The sequence below is a fragment of the Rosa chinensis genome, chromosome 6 (assembly GCF_002994745.2).
Source record: "Rosa chinensis cultivar Old Blush chromosome 6, RchiOBHm-V2, whole genome shotgun sequence".
Taxonomy (NCBI): domain Eukaryota; kingdom Viridiplantae; phylum Streptophyta; class Magnoliopsida; order Rosales; family Rosaceae; genus Rosa; species Rosa chinensis.
In genome coordinates, this window is record NC_037093.1 from 21,625,114 (window position 1) to 21,643,513 (window position 18,400).

At 39.0% G+C, this 18,400-nt stretch overlaps 1 protein-coding gene and 1 long non-coding RNA gene across 6 annotated transcripts; one reads left to right on the forward strand and one right to left on the reverse strand.

Annotated features, from left to right (window-relative positions):
• Positions 1-240: 240 nt before the first annotated feature.
• Positions 241-5,703, forward strand: LOC112171040 (phosphatidylinositol/phosphatidylcholine transfer protein SFH3). Of its 4 annotated transcripts, none has more exons than XM_040507852.1 (15): positions 241-407; positions 552-715; positions 1,770-1,986; positions 2,081-2,180; positions 2,280-2,546; positions 2,753-2,830; positions 2,924-3,025; positions 3,093-3,142; positions 3,256-3,355; positions 3,654-3,935; positions 4,083-4,163; positions 4,470-4,556; positions 4,667-4,762; positions 4,868-4,929; positions 5,037-5,703. In XM_040507852.1, exons 2-15 carry the CDS (start codon positions 685-687, stop codon positions 5,125-5,127), a joined length of 1,644 nt encoding a protein of 547 aa, XP_040363786.1. In that variant the 5' UTR covers positions 241-407; positions 552-684; the 3' UTR covers positions 5,128-5,703. The 4 variants fall into 4 exon arrangements, with proteins under 4 accessions (XP_040363786.1, XP_040363787.1, XP_040363788.1 ...); XM_040507853.1 differs by having other exon boundaries at positions 560-715; XM_040507854.1 differs by having other exon boundaries at positions 242-407; positions 4,679-4,762.
• Positions 5,704-11,433: 5,730 nt separating this feature from the next.
• On the reverse strand, positions 11,434-13,836 carry LOC121050242. 2 transcript variants are annotated; one of them, XR_005802453.1, is made up of 4 exons: positions 13,539-13,836; positions 12,518-13,399; positions 12,247-12,402; positions 11,434-11,665 (listed from the first exon to the last, which is right to left on the reverse strand). It is a non-coding gene; the product is annotated as an uncharacterized LOC121050242 (long non-coding RNA). The 2 variants fall into 2 exon arrangements; XR_005802454.1 differs by having other exon boundaries at positions 12,247-12,405.
• Between the last annotated feature and the right edge of the window lie 4,564 nt (positions 13,837-18,400).

Consider the following 18,400-nt stretch of genomic DNA (forward strand, 5'->3'; position numbering starts at 1 on the left):
TGCGTGGGAAATTAGAAAAAGAGATTGAACGGGGTGGCTTGCATTTCGCAGACTCTGTTTCTCTGCCAACCAAAACCCAAAAGTGGTTCGAAGCACAACACACCATCTCATCGTTTCCTATCAATGTTTGTTTTCTATATCAGTCATGTCGTCCTCGTCCCCCCAATCTGGCCGTTCAAATCGAGAGATTAATCCGGGGGATAAATATGCCTACCACTTTTTCTCTGTCATCCTCTCTCTCTACATTCCCCCTTTTTTCTTTTTTGTTACAGACAAAACCTAAAGCCAGAAAGAAGGGGAAGGGAGGACGACGATTAGTTTCAACTCTTGACCATGGGTGGTGAGGGGGTAAGTGCACCATCACTTAAGTTATAACCCCACTTAACCCCCTACATTCTTCTCTAAAGGTATTTTCTCCCATACCCAACTCTCCATTTGATTGTTTGAATCGGTTTGTTTTTTTCTCTCTCTCCTTTTTGTCATTTGGGTTATATATAAAATATATTTCTAGTTTTCTGATCTGGGTTTCTTTGTTTGATTGAACTTTTAAGGGTTATAGGTAGAGGTATATATATCTTCAGGGTTTGAGCACCTTGAGGTATATATAAGTGCTTGACTCTACTAATCCTTTGGCGGTCTCAAATCACTTGAGCTACGTCCTCGCCAAGATATATATCAATCATTATGTCTGCACCTGATGCTGATGGACGTCCTGGTATGTGTTATATTTTTTAATCTGTGCCGTGTTCTTTAATTTTTGAGTTATATGAGATTTGCATATAGATTTAATGATTTTGGTGAGATGAATATATTGTTTGATGGGTTTATTCATATCTTGTGTTAAATTACTCAATTTTGTAGTCTCTAATTTTCCACCTCGTAGAGTGGATATGTAATGAATATACATATGATCCTTGTAACAGATATTCGGGTTTAGGGTTTAGCTAAAGCAGAAAAATAAAAATCAATATGGTTTTGCTTACCGATATACAATACAAACCACACAAACTCCAAGCTTCAAGCTTGGCTTCCCTGTAGGTTTTTTAGGTTCTTCAAGGTGGAAAAAAATAGTAGACTTCCTCTGGGATATTCAGAATTCTTGAGTCCAACAGCAATGATGGCTTTTAGAGAAAAACCACCTAGTGGTATGTAGTTGGCAGGGGACAGCATAAACTTCGTAGACGAAATTATGTACTCATCCATCTCTTGATCTCCGTGTAGTTATATTACAAGATAATATCGTTCAGGGACAGATTTTATGTTTTATTCCACTCTAGAGGCATCTGAATCCTTTGAACCAACCTCATCAAGTCAGGGTTTCAAATATATTATCCAACCCAATAAATTTTTCACAACGCCCTCTTGTCCACATACAGTCAGACAGCCTCATGGTCTCTTTCAATGGCTCTTATACATCTACCTTGCACAGATAAAAAATGCAGGACTTCACAAGAAAATAAGATCATGGCTGCATCACTTCAAAGCTTTATGAAAATGTAGAGTATGCTTCTTTAAGAAACTGTTTTTACTGTCCTTACAAAGATCATTAATAAATTATGAAAAAGATGGTGATTCTGATTATGAGTAACAAAACTCTGCAGATTTTATTATTTGGTTTCTCAGGACCATATTAGTTGAGTATGCATTTTCTACAGAGATTGTAATCATTTCTTTAACAATGATTACTTTTTCTTGTAGAAATGTCTAGGATAGAAAGGAAAAGAAAACCTTTGTGTATGTTAGTCAGTTTATCTTGTTATTCTGTGCAGCTGAAAACTCTGAGGATGAGAAGAAAACAAAGCTTGGGTCTTTTAAGAAGGCAATTTCGAATTCCTTCAATAAGGGTCGCAGGAACAGTAAGGTAATGTCTTTCCCTATGGATGACATTGATGCAGAGGAGTTAAAGTCAGCCGAAGAATTTCGGCAAGCACTTATTGCTGAAGAACTGCTGCCTTCAAAACATGATGATACTCATATGCTGCTAAGGTTACTGATTCTACCTTTTGATTGATACCAACAACTAGTTATGCCCCAGTTACCTGGTATGAATAGATTTTTATATTCTTGTACGATGGTGCAGATTTTTAAGGGCCAGGAAGTTCGACCCTGAGAAAACAAAGCAAATGTGGTCTGATATGCTCCACTGGAGGAAGGAATTTGGTTCTGACACTATTATGGAGGTATTCTTTATTGCTTCTATTGAAATTTGCATATAATATAATTCGTCTAGTTTGACTAGTTATTATGTATCTGAACTTTCTTATTTTCCTTTGGGTAAGGACTTCGAATTCAAGGAAATTGATGAAGTCTTGAAATATTATCCACAAGGGCATCATGGAGTTGATAAGGATGGACGCCCTGTCTATATTGAGAAACTTGGTCAAGTAGATTCCAACAAGCTGTTGCAAGTGACAACAATGGACAGATATGTGAAGTACCATGTACGGGAGTTTGAGAGGACATTTGTGCATAAATTCCCTGCCTGTTCCATTGCGGCGAAGAAGCACATTGATCAGAGCACTACCATTTTGGATGTACAAGGAGTGGTATGTGAAACTTTTGATTTTAACTTGAGCCAATTGGTTATACCCAATCATTCGATAGACAAACTGATCTTCTTGTTAACATAATTATCAGCAGATCCATAGGTGACATCTAATTATGTTAGACATGATGTGTTATTTCATGTTACTTCTTACATCCATGTTAATTTTAAGAGATGTAATGGTTAGTTCATATTATTGATGTATAGGGGCTGACAAGTTTGAACAAATCTGCAAGGGAACTCATCCAACGCCTTCAGAAAGTTGACGGTGACAATTATCCTGAGGTATTCTTTCATGTTTTTATAACTTTTCTGGGTTTCCTTACATGAAAGGTAGTTGCATTTTATGAAGATGTTTGAATCTTTTGTTTACTGCAGACCCTGAACCGTATGTTCATCATCAATGCTGGTTCTGGATTTAGGCTCTTATGGAACACTGTCAAATCTTTCCTTGACCCGAAGACCACTGCAAAAATCAATGTAAGTTTACATACGTACTAATTTAAGATTTCAAAGTAGTAATGGTGCTAAACCAATTATGCTACAGGTACTGGGAAACCAATACCAAAGCAAGTTGCTTGAAATAATTGAAGCTAGGTAAGTATCCTTTCCGGCAATATATTTTAGCATGTTCAGTTCTTTATCTGGGCACTACATATTATTCTGTATTTTGTTCAATCTAATCTTAGCAAGTCCTCATCACGTAACAGCGAGCTGCCAGAGTTTTTGGGAGGTACTTGTACTTGTGCTGATAAGGGTGGCTGTATGCTTTCTGATAAGGGCCCATGGAATGATCTAGAAATAATGAAGGTGAGATACTACTATTAGACTTTCAAATTATTATTGATCCACAACCTAACCGCTGAAGCTTTTGAGAATAATGGTCAACAACATATCATGGTATCAAAGTTGGGAGATAAATTTAGATTCTTTAATACAACTTCTCAATATCAAGTTGAATTCCACATGTAGGGTTCTAGTGGTGAGACTGGAGAGAGGCCTACATCGAAGGGGCAAATGTTATAATATATGTTAATTGTCCGTTACTATATATTTGATTGTCTGATGGGAACAAGAGATCATTAACTCTGTTATTTTGATGAGGCAGATGGTTCAGAATTATGGTGAGGACCGTGAGGTTGACGCCAAATCCTCTAGCACAACTATATCCGGCAATATTGATTCAAGCAATAAGGAGTTGGGCAAAAAGGATTCGGGCAAAAAGGAGTCGGGCAAAAATGAGTCGGGTAAAACTGAGTCGGGCAAACATGAGTCGAACAAGGAGTCGGACAAGAAGGAGTCAGACAAGAAGGAGTCGGACAAGAAGGAGGAGAAGAAGGTCGTTGAAGAAGAAAAGTTAATCTCTGAAGATATGAAGGGTCCCCCAAATGTACTCACACCTTGGCCCAAGTTTGCCTTATCATTTTTGTGTGTTTATGGCTGCTCTGCAAACTGTGTTGTTTCAGTTTTTAATAAATGATCAATAGTCTGACTTACTACCTTTTGCTATTTTCTATTGGTATGCTACTTTATGAAGCGATCTGATTCAGTCTGCTCGGAGGCTTTTTTGGAGGCTAATGACATGCATATGGATCATCTCTCTCCTGTGCCTGAAGAAGTACGTAAGCTCAGTGAACTTCCATGTTCCATCTACATCTGGCAATTGTGATCCTTCTTTGTTACTTTTAAGACTTTTAGCATCATAATGTAGCTTGTGCAACTCATAAGGGGGTGGCTATTTACAAATTAAACTTCTGGTCTACCACAGCATTCAGAAATGGTGGACAACTAATTTCTTAGCTTCTTAAAACTACTGCATTTTAATTGCAAGATCCATTTACATACATCAGATACTCTTATTTTCATATTAGTCAACCCTTAACTCTTTACTATCTCCTTTTCTCATTTGCTTCATCTTCTGCAGCTTTCAACTCCCATGGGAGGTGAAAAAGAGGAAAAGCTTAGAGCTGCTCTTACTGCCTTGGAACAACAGCTGTCTACAACCAAGCAGGTATCTTGGTGTTTTTGAATTCTTTGATATATTTTTTATATTGTGAATGGGAAGATCTTAATATAGAGAAAACTAAATGTAATGATTTTTTTCATTTTCTATTTGTGCGGATGGTCGACAAGGCTGAGGTTGAGAAAGAACAAAAGCTGAAGGCTGCTCTTGATCGCGTCAATGCCTTGGAACAAGAGCTAACAGAAACCAAGAAGGTAAGCTTCTAATACTCTTGAGTTCAAACATCAAAGTTAGCATGCAAAATTGTAAAACCAAAAGAAGAAAAATATAGACATTCCTTATTTGTTTCATTGTTGCAGGCACTTGATGAAGCCCGTGTTAAACAAGAGGAGCTTCTAGCCTCTGTTGGGAAGGAAAAGAAGTTTGTATGTTTACTAAATGCCTAAAATTTGCTTGGCAAGTGAAAGTTTACGTGTATTTCAGGTTTATATCTTGTATCTGACCTTCTAGTGTTCTTGGACTGTGCAGAGCCTATTCTGTTGGTGAGGCTCACCATATAAACATATATGTAGTATGGTGGATTAGTGGCTCAAAGTTTGAGTGGTTCTCATCAGGATGAAGTGGAAATACTGTTTGGCTTTGTCTTTGGGCTACTTTCGGATGAAAGAATTATCACTTGCATATAGAAGAAAGCTTCACGAAGCTAGACATAGATGTTGTACGAGGAGTACCAAAGTAGCAACAAAAACCACAATCCAAATATGCCGACTCCTCACAGAAGTTGGAGCCTCCTCCTGGGTAAACTTTTAAGATCAAGGTATATAGAAGTAGTTATTAAGAAGGAAACATGCGCCTAGGGGTTGGAAATACTTTATAGAGATGAATGGGCGAGATGCGTGCAAAACTGATGCAAGGGCAAGTAATTTTCAACAGAAACTATGGAACTGTGAGCTACTTCAGAAGTTCAGATACATACAATTTGCAAAAGATTTGGATCTCAGTCATAGGGTGATTCACATGCCGAATGCCGATGAGGACTCTATATGGCTGCAGGAGGGGATCTAGTTTAATTTGGTTTGCACTTGTATGTGATATGGAGAACATTGCAAGTGATGCTTCTGCAATTGTAACATGTTAAGTTTAAACAGAATTTCAGTTTTGAGATAAAGAAAAAAAGTTAGTATATTAGGTGCTAGTCCCCCCAGTTCAATTTTTTATTTATATTTATATATTTTTTTTACTTTTTTGTAAATAAGCTTGTACCATATATTTTATTAGATGTCCCCTACTCAGTCTCGCTTTTCCAATTAACATAGGTCCCTGCTCCTGAATATCGCGGTTCACTTGATTCGATTTGAAATATTCACACTGCCATTTATTTTATTTTATTTTATTTCGGGGCTGGAGAACCAGTGTCGAATAAGCTAGACAACCCAGCCAAAACTATCAACTATAAATTGATTTTGCCATTGCTTTTTCTGCGAAGAACCAAAACCGGCAGTGTAATCCCTTTTTTTTTTTTTTTTTGAGAAGAAAAACCGACTTTATTCCAATTAAAAGATTACATAATATGGGAATGACCGGTGGTGGACATAGGTTCCCCACTCTCCTCCCTAAAACCAACCTTAGTTACGGGTCCGTCATCAATGATGACATCCATGAGCCAAACGAGCCCAACCCCTAACCAACTTAATCGCCCCAATTTTCGGGCTACAAAACAAGACCAATCCCAAGAGTCACGATAAATTCCTATTGCCAACACAAAGAACAGACATGTCACCCTCTTCAACACCGTATCTCCAAACAGGCAGACCACGTGCAAGGATAAACCGCCATCATATTGACAATACGAAGCCACCGATAGTACCAAATTTAGTCCTCGGAAATAACGCCAAAACAATGGCTCCACAATCAACCTAATCCAAGAGTCACCGTACCTCTTCGCAACCATTCTCAAGAAGAAAAGCGTTCCCTTCAACACCATGATCCAAAACCGCCAAACCATGTGCAGGACCTCTTCCCCATTACCTTGGCTACAAAAAAATACAGATATTCCATAGATTTGATACCCTAACCATAGCACCATTATAGTACTAGGACCCCTAAACCCTAACTCCACAGAGAAGGGACATAATAAACCTAACGAAAAAACTAACCAAAAAAACAAAATCCTAATAAAATATAGAAGGAATCCACTGTGATCAATGACCATCTGCAGAAGAGCCGTCGTTGGACTGCTAAGAGCCGCCACCACCGAATTGATACTTGGATCATCATACTCTCCTTCACCAACTCTGATCTGCACAGAAAGCCCTAAGACGAAACCACCTCGAGATATCCACCACCATCCCAAAGCTCCCAGCCACCACCACTGCCAATCTTCGTGGCAGAATCCCAAATCACACACAGGGCTCCACCGCCAACAACCCAGCCTCTCACTATCTAAACTCCACCAGAAACCCTTTGGCACATGCATGTTTCGCCCTCTATAACAAACACAGACCAGAACCAGCGCAGGAGATCGACAAATAAATCTTCCCATCCAGCGCAGCAAACTCCAAACCGTACCGTCGATGCCCCTCAAAACAGATAGCCATCGATCATAATTATTTCTCCTCCACCATGACGAAACAACCACCCACCCATCCGGCAGAAACCACCACTCACCGGTGAGGCCAGAGGCCTGTGCCGGCACTGGGGCGCCGCCGGACGGGAACAACAGAAGAAAACTGAGAAAACCCAAAGTTTAAGAAAACCCTAAGCGATCCAAAAAAGACGGAGCAACCGAGGAAAGCGGCAGTGTAATCCCTAGTTGAGGTTGGGTTAATTAAGCGGACCGCCTCATGCCTCTCTTCCTCATATTTCCTCATCGTTTAATCCAGGTAGAATTAGTTTAGTAGCCATTTTTTGGTAAAAATGCTGCCTTTTCTTTCTCTCTCTCCCTCCCTCTTCCTTCTTTCTTCTTCCTTTTCTTTTCCCTTCTCTTTATTGTGTAATTTCATCTTGGGATTCCATGAGGTAAATTAGTACGTCAACCGCAGACAAATCCATTTGTCCAGCCCCAGGTGTTCTGTGCTCCACACCTGTCACCTGTTTTGCTGAAGGGTTTAGATGTATCCATGCTTTCCATGAAAATTTCAGATTTAATCCAAAAACTTTTTTTTTTTTTTAAGTTTAACCCAAAAAAATCTTTTAATGCATATGGATTTCCAACAGAAATCTGTTATAGAATTTTTAGCTAGATATTGGACTTTAATGGAGAAGAATGTTTATTTGTTGCCATGAAAAGATGACAAAGAAACAAATTAGGAAAGCGAAGTCCTTTCGTCCTCTCCAAACCCTAGGTCGGCAAAGGTTTTCAATCTAAGAGATCGCTCTCGTCTGGCGGCGGCCTTGGCATAGGCCTCGCCTAAGTTGCGCGGTCTGCTGCCGGACCGGGAGTGATGCTAACGTTCAGGGAGCCCTTGAGGGGAGTTGCTCAGGGTTTGCAGGCTGGTTTTTGGCTTCAGGTTTTGAGTGTGAAATCTCTGAGATGCAGTACATGATCAAGAGTCTCTGTTATGAAATTAGGCCTAAATGAGTATTCCTGTCCCGACTAGGAGAAGTCGTTGAATTGTCATGTACTTGGCACTCATGTTAGCTAATTAGTTGTTAATTGCGTTAGTTAAGGTTAAGTGGTTAGTTAGTTATTCTGTTAATTGTAACCAATATGTGGATGACACGTGTCCGTGGTAGGTAGCTCATCTTGGGCTATATAAACCAGACCTTGTACTCCTTATGGTATCGATCAATATATCTGCAATTTCAATTTCTTTCTTTTTTCTTTAGCTTCCTTTTTCATTTGCTGATTTCTAGTAGTTAGGTTAGCACCCTAACAATTGGTGTCAGAGCCCTCATCATGGGCCCGAGGAGCACTGGGAATCCACCACCATACTCGTCGACACCTCCGAGTCCACCTGACCTAGATGAATTTAGGAGGAAGAGGATCCAAATCGTGAGAGAACAGGCAACTGCGTGGCGTCATGAACTCGAGAAAACTATGGCGTCGTTCCAGTCCGAGTTACTAAAAGAGTTGAGGCAATTTCGATTGGAACTCACAGCTCAGGTGATGAGGCCATCGGTGCCAACGTCTTCTATACTGATCATATCTCTGCCAGTGACTCAACCTGTCTCTTTGGGGCTGCGATTTGGGATCATTGATTCTTACAAACAACCACCACCACCACCGGCCACGGCGAATCGCTACCCCTACCAGCTGCAACAACCACCACCTCTATCGCCGCTTAGACCATCAGTCACCGTCGACGTGTTGGTTGAGTCACCATCCTCAGCCCACATGAGGTACACGTACCGCTCGGTCTCAATTGGTGATTTCAATCAAAATGTGAACCAAGAACAACAATATTTCTCTTTGAATGATGATTGTGTTGCTTTGAGTCCTGTATCTGTTGCTAAATTGACTGGTACTGATGAGAAATTATATATGGGAGAGGGAGAGAATTCTGATAAGATAGTTAAGCTAAATAGTGGGGTTGGTAGAGAGTTCAATGAGCTTAAGAGTGGCAATGATAATCAGGACGAGGGTGGTTCTATTGAAGATAAGAAGCAGCTAAGCAATGGAATGTTAGAATATCATGCCCTCCAACTGTTCGATAAAATGCCAACGTCAGAAGGGTGGTGTAATGCAGGAAGGACCATTATTGCTCCTATGAGCATTCGAGACAAAGGTGGAGGACTCGCTACTCATGGTGAAATTGTTGATGCTTCTGACTATTTAGGCCTTCCCAAAGCATGTTCCCAGGTCCATTATATTGTCCGCCTTGCCACTGTAGAGGCGTTAGCTACTACTTTGGAAAAATATGTAGCTCAAGGCTATGCAGATGTAGAACAACCAATACCTGCTGCAAGCCCAATTGGAATGCTTAACGTGATGCCTCAGATGTCAATTGCTCGTGTGGAAACTACACCATCAATCCAATATGGATTTTCAAGCATGCTTGGCATAACTGCTACTGGGTTAAATAGTTGTAAGTCTCAGTTAACTGCTATGGAGGTGACTGCTTGTATAGTGAAGAAGAATGAAAGTTTCAGAAGTAAAATTGGTAGAAAGGGTGCATTGCGTATAAGGCTTAAGCATTACATTGAAGGTTTAAACAAGATTTGTCATAATGTACTGCAACTATGCCTTCCTGGGTTTGATAAGAAAGTTCGTGATAAAGGTAGTGGCCACACTGTTCTTCCTTCTGTGGCATTAGTTATGTGTGTTACTGCTTGTGGTGTGACGAAGACTATAGAAAAAGCACACATTGATGAAATTGTTGAGAAAGCAAAGAAGAAGCAACTTGATGCTATTTTGGGATTAGTTGATGATGCTATGGAATTGTCAGGCAGGGACAAAGAATTGATCAAGGCAAATTCTACATGTGAGTGTGTGTGACAGTAGCTAGAGGCTTTCAAAAAAGAATAATGTGTTGTCATGAAGTGGTCTATACCTCTTCAAATTTCAAAGGATAGGTGGTACTGCCACCAGCCATCTTGCATAGAAGAGTTGTGATATATGGAGCAGCTGCAACAAACATTTTTCATGAAACATTTGTACTGTAATTGGTTTCACTTCTTTGCTGGAATGCCTGCTACTATACATTTATACCATGATTGGAAAGAGGGCCTCCCTGATGATCCAGCTAGGAGATTTGATCAGTTTAAAACAATTGTCAGAGGTGTCCATATTGTGTCTCAGAATATGAAACTTGAGGACAAGTTTCTGTTAAGGGGGCTGCATTGTTATGAAATTAGGCCTAAATGAGTATTCATGTCCCGACTAGGAGAAGTCGTTGAATTGTCATGTACTTGGCATGCGTGTTAGCTAATTAGTTGTTAATTGAGTTAGTTAAGGTTAAGTGGTTAGTTAGTTATTCTGTTAATTGTAACCAATATGTGGATGACACATGTCCGTGGTAGGTAGCTCGTCTTGGGCTATATAAACCAGACCTTGTACTCCTTATGGTATCGATCAATATATCTGCAATTTCAATTTCTTTCTTTTTCTTTAGCTTCCTTTTTCATTTGCTGATTTCCAGTAGTTAGGTTAGCACCCTCACAATTGGTATCAGAGCCCTCATCATGGGGCCGAGGAGCGCTGGGAATCCACCACCATACTCGTCTACACCTCCGAGTCCACCTGACCTAGATGAATTCAGAAGGAAGAGGATCAAAATTGCCAGAGAACAGGCAGTTGCATGACGTCGTGAACTCGAGAAAACTATGGCGTCGTTCCAATCCGAGTTACTAAACGAGTTGAGGAAATTTTGATTGGAACTCACAGCTCAGGTGATGGAGCCGTCGGTGCCAACGTCTTCTGTACCTATCATATCTCTACCAGTGACTCAACCTGTCTCTTCGGGACTGCGATTTGGGACCATTGATTCTTACAAACCACCACCACCACCACCGGCCACGGCGAATCGCTACCCCTACCAACTGCAACAACCACCACCTCTGTCGCCGCTTAGACCATCAGTCACCGTTGACGTGTTGGTTGAGTCACCATCCTCAGCCCACATGAGGTACACGTACTGCTCGGTCTCAGTTAACTACTATGGAGGTGACTGCTTGTATAGTGAAGAAGAATGAAAGTTTCGGAAGTAAAATTGGTAGAAAAGGTGCATTGCGTATAAGGCTTAAGCATTACATTGAAGGTTTAAACAATATTTGGCATAATGTATTGCAACTATGCCTTTCTAGGTTTGATAAGAAGGTTCGTGATAAAGGTAGTGGCCACACTCTTCTTCCTTCTGTGTCATTAGTTATGTGTGTTACTGCTTGTGCTGTGACGAAGACTATGGAAAAAGCACACATTGATGAAATTGTTCGTTTAATATTAGATTAATTAAAAAAAAAACTGAATAAAAAAAAATACCCCAAATGTCATTCCAGATTTTTTTAATTCCTCTAATTAAAAACAAGTAGTTCGTTTGTACATCAAAAATCGAGTAAACTCTAATCAATAACAAGATTAGCAAAATCAAAGCAAGCCTAGACTAAGAGTAATTTACTAATAGAAGATGCAAAATACTGTATGTCTTTTACTGATGTAATCTTAAGCAAAAGAACAAACAAATATACCAAGTCCCAACAAAAATAGAAACACCGACAACCTGCAAAAATAAGAAGAAAAGAAAATCAGATACTAGCCAACCAAATGAACTCTTAGTCCATGCTTGCTTTGATTTTGCCAACCAAATGTACTCGTAGTAGCAAACTCTAATCTACCACATGTGCTCCAACATAAGCCCAGGGAGTAGCTTGCATACTGCCAATGTATGGAGAAGCTGGTGTTGTATGCACTATAAGTAACAAATGCAAACGGAGCTAGACTTGGAGAGAAACTAGACTAATATAGACAAATGTGCATTCAACAAAGGGTAAAAATGAAGACAATTGAAATCAATCATCAACACAGTTCTATTTTCTACAACTCCATGACTCATTCTTGTCATTAAAACATATTCAAGACAGCACACAGGTAAGAAATTGATATCACAATCATCAACCACAAAATGAATTACATGTAATATTTAAGTTATGAATGCAAAACTAGAAAGAGAGACACTTTCTAATACCACCATATCATAACTCATGATTGAACAAGAATAGAAAAGAATCGGTATACTCACAGATAAGAAAGTTTTTCTTTGGATTTAGGAAAGCATAAAATACTTGGAATCACATCATTTACCTGGCCATATCCAACATCAACTCCATAAACAAATGATGCACCATACTGAAGTAAACAATCGGTAAATCCACCAGTTGACAACCCTGAATCAATAGCTACTTTGCCAGTAATATTCATACCTAGCTATTCAATGTATGGCATCTTCTAACTTATGTCCTGCTTTGGATATTCAAAACAGAGGAACAAATTAGCATAACAGGTCTTACCAAAGTTCGAGCATAAAATGATTCTCATATAATGAAGTGTAGATTGGTTTGTTAAAGTGAATCACCTAGATACATATTTGGGGACTTCAGCCATATTCTTTACAACAGATTTATCAGATACTAGAGTACATGCTTTGTTGACCACCTTCCCATCCACCAATATTTTACCTACACCACCAAATAGATATGTAAAAAGTTTACAACTTCATTGCCCGCTTTGCTATTTTTCAATTTCCCAACCCATTGTAGGGACATCAGCCTACCCAAAAAAGCATTCGGTTGTGCATACATTCTCCGTAGACAAATGAGGTTTCTGTTTTTAGCTCAAAACATTTTTTTTTCTTTTTTTTTGGTGAACTCATAACATTTATTTTAAATCCGAGGAAACTAGGCTAAGTATTATTTCCTTAACGAGCAAAATTCATAAAGTGGTTGAAGTGCAAACAAATTAAACAAGTAAAAGAACCATTGCTAAAGCAAAACAAGCCAGACCCACTTCATGTCTATAGGAAATCAAGCTAAAATAAATAACGATGCATATATCGATATACATTGAAATTGTGGAGGGACGAAACAGCAAATAAAAAAAACACACTTGATTACAATTTGGATAGAAGAAATGGGAAAAACAAAGTACACCCAACACTAAGTATCGATTGAAGTTTTTGTTTCAGAAAAACCCACAATGATTTGAACTTTCAGAAAGTGAAAAAAACTAAGACCTAGAAGCAAGTACCAGTAACAAAGGAAATGTTCAGTTCAACAAACATAAAAAATTAAAGAAATTTCAACCCCAAGTAGAGTTCAACCCCAAGTAGGGTAAGGTAAAGAATTGAACTTTGAAACAGGGATTGATCAATTGGAACAAAAATTGCATACTCAAAAAACAAAGAAATGGGAGCGAAAAGGTAAAGGCCTTTTGTGTATTGGGTTCTTCTTCATCGTCTCTGCAAAATAAGAAGAATCTCAATTGTTTTACCATTAGTTATTCAAAAATTAAACCCCGAAGTGAAATTGAAACTCGAATTCAGAAATTAAAAGCATACAAAACTCTTGGAGAAAATTTAAACCCATGAGAAGAGAGACCTTAAAAGTTTGCGGGAGCAAAAGACCGGATGAAGGTGGCGATGACAACAACGAGGCATGAAATCGAGAAATTAGCTTCAGTTTGGGAATGGATATTCATGTGTAGTACCAGATCCGCACTAAGAAGGTAGACATGTGCGGTTGGGGTACTTAGGGATCTGGGGTCTTCTTCATCCTAGAGTCATAAGAGAGATTTTCTCTAATAGCCAAGTGATAGACCAGAGGAGTTAATAGTGAAGGGTTGGGCAAGGACTCGAACAGTTGGGCAAGGAATTAACTGGAAGTCCTTGCCTATAGATTTTCAATGCAACGATTATTAAAGTATATACAACGACTTTATCCCTTTTTGGATTTCAAACAATTATATACAAGGATTTGTTACATTCTTTGCAAATGCTAAGAGCCAAACGCAAGGACTTGCAATATTCTTTGGATAAAACCATCAGATGCAACAGAGGTCGCCCAACTTGATCACGCATTATCTAGGAGAACTTGAGACCTCTAGAAAAGTCTCTTTTTCCGACTTATTCCCACTGTACCTTTTCCAACTTCTTCTTTAAGATCGATCACCGAATTTTCACTTTACGCCTCAATATCTACCAATCTCTGGCCTCAATAAAAAACTTTCTACCTTGATTAAGTGTGTTTTGCTCTATATTTGTCTAGTACTTGTACGTTTATTTCATTTTCTACCCTGTTTAAGTGTGTTTTGCTGCGTATCTGTGTTTTAGTAGTTTGATTCCAGATGAGTGTTCTATGTTGGAATTGTCGTGGTTGTTCACAACAAGGTTTCCTGTCACAGGTTGCCTTTTTGAGAACCTTGCTGGCTTTTGATATATTTTGTTTGTTAGATACAACGTTAAATGATGCTATAGCAAAGGTTTTGGTTAGTAAACTTACATTTTCTAATTACATCTCTATCCATGTTGAAGGGCATTCTGGTGGCTTGATTTTGCTTTGGAACAATTCGGTGTATACTATTCATGTGTTAGTTCCGCATTCTCGTTTTCTACATTGTCGTATTATGCATGTTAGTTTGGAGTTCCAGCGTGATGTTACTTCTTTTTAATATGTATTGAGGATCGTCAAATCATGGAATCGACTCGATCATCAAATTATAGATTATAAGTTCATAACCCTAGCCCATTCCCATTTTGGGCGGAACAGATCTACGACAATTGGCTCTTTGGAATGAACTTAGTTTGTTGCATACTAATGTCCATGATCCTTGGATTCTTATGGGTGACTAACTATATTATGAATCTGAGCTAGTGAAAAGAGTGGTGGTGTTAGAAGAACTAATAAGTACATGATTCAGTTTAGAGACTTTCTTAACAAAGGTGGTTTAGTTTCTCTTCCTTATAATGGTAGTGTTTTTACTTGGACTAACAAGTAGCAATATTGTGATAGAATTTGTGAACGCCAGGGGTGGAACTAAGATTTGAAACTTGGGGGGGTCAAGACTTGAATATAAGTTTTAGACATGATACTTTTAACTTTTTATTGTTTAAAAATTAGAGAAAATATGTATCAAAAACAATATCTCCATGCACAAATCATTAATTTTTTTTATTAACCCAGCTTACAAAAAAAAAAGAGATCAAATATATGAAACCGAAAGAAAGGAAAAAATCAATATATCTTAATCACAAGATAATGAAGAATGTCATTAACTCCTTGACTTCATTATTGCTCAGAAATAAAAATAGTTTACTACCATTTAAAAGTCTGATACTCATAACTTCATCAAGTCATCAAACAACCCTAACGGCCGGTTCTCCGCTCTGCAAAATCATCCTCGTCCGGCTGCCCCTGGAGGCACGAGCTGGCCTCTGGGCCTCACCGTCATCCTGAGGTCGGCTGCTGGACGGGTATTGGATCGCTATGGCTCAGGGGGGGCCATCGAATGGAGTGTTGCTCGGGACTTGTTAGATTGTTCTAGCTGGGATGGTGAATTGGTGGTGGTCGTGCTGTTGCTCGGGGATTATTAGATTGTTCTGGCTGGGATGGTGAATTGGTGGTGGTCGTGCTGACTGATTCGGTGATCGAACCCTGATGGCAGTGCCACGGGTCTGGCTCGAGGGCGATGGGAGGCGCGTGGTTTTGGATCGGGGTTTTGTCTTTCTTTCTCCGTCTTGCTGTGGGTTGAGGCGGCGTGACCTGTGGAGTTTGGGTTGCAAGCGGTGTGATCGTGGGGCGGATCAAGGCTGTACGGGTCGTGGCGGCGACGGTGTGGGGTGTGAAGGCCTGGATCGGGGTTGGGTGGAGTGGTGTGGCGGCATGGCCTGTGCGGTGCTGTTTTTAGGTCGCTAGCGGTGTGATCGTGGGGGTGCAGGTTGCGGCGGCGTGTGGAGGACGGAGAGAGGCTTGGCTTGGCTGGTTAGTATGACAGTGAGGCTGGAGAAGGTGGACCGGGCTTATGGGCCTTCGGTGGGTCTTTGTTTGGTGGCTGTCCTCTATTTGGGATTTAAGTTTCTGGGCTGGGGTCTTACCCTAGGCTAATTGATTTCAATTTGGGCTAGGGTTTAGGCTTTTGGCCGAACTCTATGTTTTTAGTTTTATCTAAATTCAATAATTTCCTTATATTAGGAATCTAGATCTCTAGCGCCTCCGGCGCAGTATTAATGGAGGATCTCTGCTATCTCTACGATCTAAAATGTATAATGAGTAGGTCTATTTCTATGTACCACTGTGGGTACTACCACTACCTTCTTGTCTGTCTATGTCCTTAAATGACAGCAGAAGGGTATGTAACGGCCTATTCTAGCTTGTGTTGATTATACTATTTTGCCCCGAGGGCTTGATTCAAAAAAAAAAAAAAAAAGTTAACAATTTACTATATCTCATGCTGCAAAAATGGCATCTACAGCAATCGGGGGAGGGGGTCCGGACCCCTTCAAATGGTAACATCGGTCTGCCCCTGTTGAACGCTTAGATCGAGTTTTATCTAATAGTGCTGCTATCTCTTTGTTTCCTTATATGACTCTTAATAATTTACCAGTTACTGGTTCAGATCATGATCCGATATTTCTTTCTTTTAATCCTAATGTGCCTAGAAAACATAGAGCTTTTAAATTGGAAGCTATGTGGCTTAACCATCAGGATTTTTCAGACATTGTTAATACAGCTTGGCTCTCTCCTACAGCAGGAAGTGCTACAGAAAATTTTATTTCCAAAGTTAATGTTTTTCAAGCTTTAGCAAGAAATTGAAATTTTTCTGTCTTTGGTAATTTGTTCCATTGAATGAGAGAGTTACGTTCTTAGATTCAAGATATTCAGAGTACTTATGCAAGTACTTCTTCTTACCCTAACCAAACACTAGAGTTTCATTTAATCAACTAACTGGAGTCTTTGTTTCGTGAGGAAGAATTGTTTTGGGCTCAAAGGGCCAAAACTAAATGGTTACAGTTAGGTGATAAAATAAATAAATTTTTCCAAATGCAAGCTACTATCAAGCGAAAGAAAAACAAAATTTTACGAATCAAAGATGACCTCAATAATTGGACTAATGATCAGGATCAAATTGCCTCTATTCTTATAAATTCTTTCAAATAACGGTTTACAAAGTCTGTTCACCCTTCTTCTGAAGCTTTATCTTACTTTCTATCTTATATTCACCCATGCATTTCAGAGAAAGATAATTGTATGTTTGTCACGCCCCGATTTTCAAGCACAAGTAATAAATCAAATAAACAAACAAAATACATAGGGCGCGATTAATCAAACATTGATCCTAAATACCAGGAAAATTTTCTTTTTAAAACAAGTGTGGAACTAAGTTCTGAACTCATAATATCAATACAGACTCGTTCTTTAGAGTCATATATTACATTGCACAAATTTACGAATTAAATTGCGTTACCAAAACAATAAGTAAATGCTCCCTCAGAGCTTGCTACAAACAGGAGTCTAAAAAAGGTTAAACAAAATTAGCTTCCAAACACCTACAGTTGCGACAACAACACCTCTACGTCAGCCACAACTACTCTAACCTGTAAGATCAACCCCTACACCATTGAATAGTGCACCGAGTTGCAACAACAAACGCAATAAGCCTTTGACAGCTCGTATGAGTAAACTCGAACCACAAGAGTAGACCGGAATAATAAAATCAACCAATTCAAAATAATATAGTAATCCCTGCATATGATTTAGTTCAGGTGATCACATGAAGATAAAACAATATAAAGAAGTAGTACTCCCTGCAGATACTTAGTTCAGGAGATTACTTTAAAATCAATCAATTCAGAAAATAGTAATCCCTACATATAATTTAGTTTAGGAGATTACGAAAGAAAAAAAACAATTCAATACTAGAAATAAACTAGGAATCAATGCACATTTATCCATTTATAAACTCTAATAAAACAATATAAAGAAGTAGTAATCCCTAATAAAACAATATAAAGAAGTAGTAATCCCTGCAGACACTTAGTTCAGGAGATTACTTTAAAATCAATCAATTCAGAAAATAGTAATCCCTACATATAATTTAGTTTAGTAGATTACGAAAGAAAAAAAATAATTCAATACTAGAAATAAACTAGGAATCAATGCGCATTTATCCATTCACTACTACAAAAACTGCATCACACAACGGTGGAAATCTGTTGTGTGATGTGGACCATGTCTGTCGTCTATCTCGATGTTGTGTGATGAGCAGAATCACACAACGGTGAAACACCGTTATGTGAATATCATAGACACAACGCACTGCTTATAACCGTTGCACCAATTTTGCGCATGCCAATGCCAGAAATTGGATGTGCCGCATTTTCGATGGTGATCAGACAACAGAAGTAAGACACACTGTTGTTGGTTAACTTCTCACACAACAGAAAAATAACACTCAGACAACAGAA

What these genes read in the sequence shown, in the direction of transcription:
- LOC112171040 (XM_040507852.1), top strand. Translation starts at nt 685, where the DNA reads ATGTCTGCACCTGATGCTGATGGACGTCCTG. An exon ending in CTTGAAATAATTGAAGCTAG is followed by an intron (nt 3,143 to 3,255) that starts GTAAGTATCCTT and finishes ATCACGTAACAG; the next exon opens with CGAGCTGCCAGAGTTTTTGG. An exon ending in AGCTGTCTACAACCAAGCAG is followed by an intron (nt 4,557 to 4,666) that starts GTATCTTGGTGT and finishes CTATTTGTGCGG; the next exon opens with ATGGTCGACAAGGCTGAGGT.